This window comes from Sinocyclocheilus rhinocerous, unplaced genomic scaffold (assembly GCF_001515625.1).
Source record: "Sinocyclocheilus rhinocerous isolate Xijiao unplaced genomic scaffold, SAMN03320098_v1.1 scaffold352, whole genome shotgun sequence".
Lineage (NCBI taxonomy): Eukaryota > Metazoa > Chordata > Actinopteri > Cypriniformes > Cyprinidae > Sinocyclocheilus > Sinocyclocheilus rhinocerous.
Genome location: NW_015642448.1, coordinates 476,930 through 485,156, shown reverse-complemented (window position 1 = coordinate 485,156; position 8,227 = coordinate 476,930). Strand labels below are relative to the sequence as shown.

Here is an 8,227-nt window from a genome sequence, read left to right as displayed (position 1 = left end):
TTTATAGTGAATGCCCCTATAAATGGTCTTATTTTTTACGATTTAGTTTTAATCCAAATGATGCGTGTGCTAAGTGAGTGAACATCAAAGATCACACAACAGAAGTGCGCGGACGCGATCTCTCTCTCTCTCTCTCTCTCCCTACCCTTGTGCATTGTGTGCATTGTTTTACTTACTTGTTTTTGACGTATCCGACCGAACTACAAACTTTCCAGTGAGAAAGATATTACTGAATGTTTAACGTTATATTCATTGCATACATATACTTCGTAGACATCCTTAATCTCTAATAACTCCATTCTGCTGTCTGTTGTTCTGTTGTCTGTGTTTCGTTGTCTGAATATGGCGCTTATCACATGCTGTGTGGTATCGGCCCCGATACCGATACCAGTATCGGTATCGGTGCATCCCTAGTTTGAACCCAAAGCAACTTAATGCATTCAGGATATGTAGGCATTAAAGGAATGGTTTACCCAGAAATGCAAATTTGCTGAAAATGTAATCATGCTCAGGTCTTCTAAGATGTGGATGAATTTGTTTCTGCATCACAACAGATCTGGAGAAATTTATCATTACATCACTTGCTCACAAAAGGATCCTCTGTAGTGAATGGGTGCCATCAGAATGAGAGTCAAAACAGCTGATAAAAACATCACAATAATAAACAAGTATTCCACACGACTCAAGTCCATCAATTAACATCTAGAAGAGCGAAAAGCTGTGTATTTTTAATAAACAAATCCATCATTATTTAACTTCAAATGGTTGGTTCTGGGTAAAATATGAGTCCTCTATCCATAATATTGCTTTCTCCATCTCATCTGAATCAGGAGAGAAATCAGGGTTCCCACTCTTTCATGAACACCAGATTCAAGGACTTTCAAGGACTTTTTAAAAGCACCATTTATTTTATATCAAGCACCTATCAAATTCACACCCCAGCATATGTAGTGTCATGAAAGACCTTAGAGTACTTAACAGTTCACTTACACTTAACATTTACATTAACATTTCAGAGTAATAATGACAATATTAGAAGGTTTGCGGGAGCGGGACACACACGTTGGGGGAGTGGGCGGTAATGGTCAGAAATTCAGCAGGAGCGGGCTTAAGAAAACTGTCCCGCTCAGGGCTCTAGGCTGCGCATCAACACACACGCTAAGATTTTTTTTTTCGCTACCCCATCTCCACCCCCAATCATTAGTGCAGTTTCGTTCTTTGACAGAACATATAGGACAATTTTTGAAATAGCGCCATAAACAAAATTTATTTCAAATTTAATTCAAGCACTTTCAAGGACCTATGTTTGTTTTCAAGTACTTTCCAGGCCTTGAATCCATATGTCTGAAATTCAAGTACTTTCAAGTACTTTCAAGAAGTGTGGGAACCCTGGAAATATGCACCGATCAAACAGTCCAAAACATCTCTAAACAAATATGTCGATGGATTCTGATGTGAGAGGACAACAGGGGATTGACTTTTTCACTGGAGGAAGCACTATTATGGATTATGGGCGGTCACAAGCTTCACAAGATGTTAATAGATGGACTGGAGTCGTGTGGATGACTAGTGGATTATTGTGATGTTTTTATCAGCTGACTGAACTCTCATTCTGACGGCACCCATTCACTAAATTTCTCCAAATCTGTTCTGATGCAGAAACAAACTTACCTACATCTTAGATGGCCTGAGGGTAGTAACAAAGAGAAGGAACCCTGAGAAGACTAATAGGAAATTTGTGACCTGGCCATCATGATGCATATTTCACACAAATGTGACCCTGGACCACAAAACCAGTCTTAAGTCGCTTGGGTATATTTGTAGCAATAGCCAAAAATACATTGTATGGGTCAAAATTATAGATTTTTCTTTTATGCCAAAAATCATTAGGACATTAAGTAAAGATCATGTTTCATAAAGATATTTTGTACATTTCCTACTGTAAATATATTAAGATCATGTTCCATTAAGATATTTTGTAAATTTCCTACCGTAAATATATCAAAACTTAATTTTTGATTAGTAATATGCATTGCTAAGAACTTCATTTGGACAACTTTAAAGTCGATTTTCTCAGTATTTAGATTTTTTTGCACCCTCAGATTCCAGATTTTCAAATAGTTGTATCTCAGCCAAATACTGTCCTCTCCTAACAAACCATACATCAATGGAAATTCTGTTGGTCGAAATTTATTCGGCTTCGAGATGGTGTATAAATCTCAATTTAAAAAAAATGACCCTTATGACTGGTTTTGTGGTCCAGGGTCACAAATGTGACAAGAGCTAGCTAAAATGGTCAGCTGGCTAAAATTGGTATGAGTAAGAAAGGAAAGCAAGTTTCATTTATAACTCCATTACCTGCTTCATGGGTGGTGGCTGGAGTCATAGCTGTAGATGTGAAAGAGGCAGACACTCTTCCAGTGGAATAGTGAGCCTGGAAAAAGAGAGACAGACATGTTTAACAGATAAGACTCTCCAGATAAGACAAAATAAGCTCTAACACCCACATCCAAAACAGCTAAATGATCTGCATGCATGACATCACTCTAACACCTCCTAATGTGACTATCACACTTAATAATAGTGTTTCATCACCCATTCTTTGTGAAGACAGACAGACAGGTGGATATGTTTTATTGATTCCTGTGGGGCAATTCAGGTGCGTTTGGATGGGTCTATGTGCAGATGTTTCTTCTCAACAGGTCTGTGTTCCCGGCTGGCTTATACTGATCTTAAATGAACAGTGAACAAAATAGCCTTTTCTTTACCATTTTACATTTTAGTATTCAATGGAATTAATTTAACCCCTTAATTGTCACTCACATTTTTTAATATAGACGTGAAAGTGCACTATCCAAACTTACATTTTTATAATTCATGAATTAAAATATTTTGTAACATGATTTTGATGTACCATTTTCATGGTAATGCAACGTTTGATTTTAAAATGGTTTTCAAAGGATGAATTTTGAGATTTTAAGTTTTCAATTGATATATAATTTCTGATGATTTCTAAAGTGTGATAGAGAAAAAGGCAACAAAGAAGACTTTTTGTGACAAAGGTCAGAACTCCTGTTATGATGTAGATTTTTGAGGTGCACTCTTGTCATAAATTAATCTATTACTTTTCCTACATAATTTTTTTAACAAAAAACAGTGGTAAAATATCTATTTAGTAGTCTTAGACCTTTCCAACGATATATAGTTTGTCATGATTAGATTAGGATTTAATTGTAATATAGTGAAGTAAACTTAGGCATCCCACAGAGGGGACGGGTGACAGTTTAGAGGTTAAAGTGATAAACTGCACTACACAAAAGTTTGGGGTCGGTAAGATTTTTTTTTTTTTAGCATGTCTCTTTTGCTCACCAAAGCTGCATTTATTTGATCAAAATACAGTAAAACAGTAATATTGTGTAATATCACAAATTAAAATAACTATTTTCTATTATGAATATATAAGTCACATTAAGGTATTATTTATTTCTGTAGCATAAACAATGCACAATGAATAATGCATTTTTTTATTATTTAAATCAATCACTGTTTATAATGGTTAAAAAGAAAAATACACATTTTGTTGAAATTTTGGCCTTCAAAAATGGTAATCAAAAATGGTAATAGTAATAGTTATTATGGTAATAGTTAATCTTTGGGATATCATCCTTGTCTAAGTATGGCATAGAAATAGCAAAGCTAAATCAGTAGGAGAGTGGGCCTGGATGCCAGTCTATTTCAGCGTCACAATGCCAATCCAGCACAACTATGGCTGAAATAGACTGGCATTCATGCCAAAAGTCATGCCAAAAGTCAAGCCAATTACATTCAATGCCTGCACTGTGAATGGGCTGAGCAAGCAAAGCTAATATAGCTAAAAGCACGGGGACAGACACACTTCAACCTGGGCTAAAAGAAGACTTGAGACACAGCCAGAGACGCACTTAAAACCATCGCAGATCAAGTACGAAAAAAACCCCTCACGGTTTAGATACCAGGTATCTTATCTGGTGTCGTCTCTCAGGAAGTGACTAATTGGTATGTTAAATTTAGATCATTAAAACAAAAATGCAAAAAATTGACATGACATTCAGATGAAATTGATTGTTGCTGTGAGAGAATGTGGTTGGTTGAGGATCCTGCGAGGCGTTTTCTTCTGCTCCAGTTGCTATGTGATGGTGGTAGAGTCTGAGAGGCAAATCACCTCATAATGCACAGACACGTCTACATACACGCATACACAGACACAGCAAGATACTTCACTGTGACCCAAACAGCACTGCACACAACTGTTTTATCTGGCCCTAAACACCTCACAGGAGACCCCCATTAGCACCCATTATCACACTGCTGAAAGTTTGAGGTCTGTAAGGCTTTTAATGCTTTTAAAAGAAGTCTCTTACACTTACAAAGGCTTCATTTAATTGTTAAAAATACAGTAAAAATAATATTTTGAAATATTATTACGATTTAAAATTTCTCTTTTCTAATGTAACATATTTTAGAATTAAATTTATTCCTGTGATGCAAAGCAGAATTTTCAGCTTCAGTCATTATTCCAGTCTTCAGTGTCACATGATCTTACAGAAATCATTCTAATATGCTGATTTGATGCTCAAAAAACATTTTTTATTTATTGTTAATGTTGAAAACAGTTGTGCTGCTTAATATTTTCCAGAAACAATTATATATTTTTTTAGGATTCTTTGATTAATAGAAAATAAAAAAAAGAACAGCATTTTTTTTATAGAAATCTTCTGTAATATAAATGTCTTTACTGTCACTTTTGATCAATTTAACGTGTCCTTGCTGAATACAAATGTTAATCAAGTATTTTTTGAACCAATAACAGATGTAATTTAGAGTCATTTAAATTTTGCTTATGTCCACCTTTTAGAATTAAACGCTGTTTTTACTATCATTAAGACTTCTATATTTTTGATATGTGTGCATAACATTTTCATTTCTTCTGTATGATAAACAATTTTGGTACTGTGTTTAGTCACCATTTGACATCCAATTTCAAACCTAGATTGTGTAGTCTGTGTTTCTTATGATATATAACCACTTCAAAGTGACGACAAAAAGAAAAGAGAAATGAATCAATGAACACAGAGGAGAGAGAAGAATCTGCCCCTGACTACAGCTAGAAAGGCAAAAGCTTAAAATACTCACAGCGTTGAGCTTGTCTGTTTTTTTGGCTTCTGGCTCTTTCATAGTGGAGGCCAACAGCTCATCTCCTTTATAGTCCCTGTAGAGCTCTGCTAGTGTTTCTCGCGTCTCCATGTTTGTGCTTTTCAGATGGTATGATGGGCCCTGCTTGGCTTTCTCCTCATCTGTAGGGGATAAAAAAAAATGGAGCTTATAAAAGTGACATCTCCACAATACAACACAACAGTCACAAAAACCTGATTACCTTGCATATGAAATATTTATTTTTTAATAAAAATAAATAAATGCTGCTATTTTGAACTTTCTATTCCTTAAAAAAAAAAAATCAAGGTTTCCACAAACAAAGCACAACCGTTTTTAACATTGCTAATAATAAGAAATGTTTCTGGAGCAGCAAATCAGCATATTACAATGATTTCTGAAAGATCGTGTGACACTTAAGACTGCAAAAACGGCTGCTGAAAATTCAGCTTGGCATCACAGAAATAAATTACATTTTAAAATATATTGAAACAGAAAACCTTTTATTGTAATTAAATTTTGCTGTATTTTTGAGCAAATAAATGAAGGGCATGTTGGGAAAATGAGCCAAATGCCCTGTAGTCTAAGCTTACATTCAATCAATCCTACCAAATAAACATTTAATAATCAATTTTAAAAATCCGATTGTTCCTAGAAAAAGACATTATTAGTAATGTCTAATTGATGAAACATTCTTTTGAAAAAAACTTTTTTTTCAATCTGTTGCATTGTGGAATATAGTGTGCTCTTTTGTAAACTGCAGTGTTATTTTTGTATTATTTATTTGCTAATAAAACTTTTTATTACAGTATATATTAATATTTTATAATTAGCTTTTATTTATTTATTGTAATTTATGTTCATTTTAAACAATAAGACACTGCTGCACACAAAATTTGAACACTATATACTGCAAGAGCAGTATGCTGTTCCCAAAACACTGAGACCTTTGCTGAAATTAACTGCACTTTTTGCACTGAAAACACTGAACTCACCAGGGTCGAGGACTTTCATATTGTTTTTCACATGGAAGAAGTCAGAGACATTGAATTTATCCAGATTCGTAGGATCCTGTGATATAAAAGGACAAAATGAGATGTGACATCTTTGGATTTGCTGACAAACTATGTAGAGATCATTAAGTAAAAAAATCAAATAAATACTTGACTCAGGACTGCACAACTGTTAAAAAACAGCTCATATTTTTTCCCTAAATAGAAAGACAAGTAAACACTCTAATGAATTTGCTTTGGCACAGTTTTATCAGTTTAGTGGAAATGTTGCTGGCTGGACAGTTTGAGGGCTCGCCTGCTGCAACACACTCACACACTAACAAAAAAAGAGTTCAGGACCTTCTTATCTCTCTCTCTCTCTCCTCCACTCTTTGAGTGACCCACCGTAGTATCCGTTCCAAATAGGTCAGACAGTGAAACTGTACCACAGCCCGCTTCACTCCTGCTACTTCAGCCAAACTCCCACTCAACCATCTCTCTCTTTTCAAATATTCCCCCCATCAATCCTTTTAAAACTCCCCCAGCTTTCCCACCCCACATGGCTCCCAAAATAACCTCTGTGTCGGTCTGAAAACCCCGCCGCCCGTCACCTCCCTGACCTGCCCTTCCTCGAGCTCCAGGGATAGACACGTCCAAAGCTCCCACTCTGAGCCATACGGCCTAATCTCACCCGAAAATAACTCCAAGTCCATTTCTATTTCTCCAAACACCCCCCATAACACCCATCGACTCTCTCCCTGACCCAAAATAAACCATGCAAGGACAGCATGGCTTGCTTGCTTTCTATGAATACAGGTACCATTAAAAAGTTTAGGGTCGATAAGATATTTTAAATTGTTTTTGAAAGAAGTCTTTTATGCTCACCAAAGCTGCATTTATGTGATCAAAAATACAGTAAAAAGAGTCATAATGTGTCATATTACTATTTTAAAATAATTTAAATGTAGTTTATTCTTGATGGCAAAACTGAATTTTCATTCAGTCATTACACTTCAGTCTTCAGTGTCATATGATCCTCTAGAAATCATTCAGATATGCTGATTTGATGCTCAAAAAACATTTGATTAAAACAGCTGAAACTTGTGCTGCTTAATATTTTTGTGTAACTTGTGATACATTTTTTAAGGATTCTTTGATGAATAGAAAGTAAACAAAAAACTATTTATTTTAACTTGAAAACATACTTTGTATAACATTATACATGTCTTTACTGCCACTTTTGATAAATTTAATGTGTCCTTTAAAGGAATTCTGAAAAAACAAACAAAAAATTTTTGTTAAAATTTTAACATTAGTGTACAGTGGGTATAGAAAAGAATCACCCCCCTTTAAAATAATCACATTTTGTTGCTTTGCAGCCTGAAATGAAGACTTATAACATCCAAGTGAAAGATATAACACCAACATGTCAGAAAAAAATAAAAAAACAGAATCGTCGAGTTGGAAAAAGAATCACCCCCTCCTAAAAATGATTTGTAACCCCAATCAGGTGTAGCTAATCACCTTCTCAATGGCACACAAAGGCTGCATCTGAAAACTAAAATGCTGCCTTCGGAGGCAGCATTCCAAGGCAGGAAGGCATCAAGGCACGTCCGAATCCAAATTCTGCTTTACTTCCTATCTCCGGATGTACCTTCTTCTGATTGAATTTTGAAGGCAGCATAGATGTATCCTTCCTGTGGTCATTATGATTAGCTCAACATGAAAAGAGCTTTTACTGGAGCATTTGATAGTGCAACTGAAGCAAACAATCAACTATGGGTGGCAAGGCACTGTCAAAAGATCTCCGGGATAAAGTTGTGTACAGTCACAAGTCAGGAGATGGATACAAAAAAAATGCAAAGGCTTTATCAATGCCTAGAAGCACAGTGAAGTCTATTATTAAGAAGTGGAAGATATTTGGTACAACACAGACCCTCCCTGGATCAGGATTTAGCTCCAAACTGGATGAAAGAGGCAGGAGGAAACTGGTCAGAGAGGCGACCAAGAGGCCTACAGCAACTCTGAAGCAGCTGCAGGAATTT

General features: G+C 35.6%; 1 protein-coding gene across 1 annotated transcript in view; it reads right to left on the bottom strand.

The window, feature by feature from the left end:
• ppil2 (peptidylprolyl isomerase (cyclophilin)-like 2) overlaps window positions 1–8,227 on the bottom strand; it is a 43,521-nt gene that overhangs the window by 21,891 nt on the left and 13,403 nt on the right. Inside the window, exons 9-11 of the mRNA XM_016572769.1 lie at window positions 6,186–6,261; window positions 5,173–5,333; window positions 2,359–2,434 (exon numbers count right to left, since the gene is read on the bottom strand). Coding sequence (XP_016428255.1) covers window positions 2,359–2,434; window positions 5,173–5,333; window positions 6,186–6,261 — 313 coding nt within the window. The remainder of the gene's footprint in view (window positions 1–2,358; window positions 2,435–5,172; window positions 5,334–6,185; window positions 6,262–8,227) is intronic.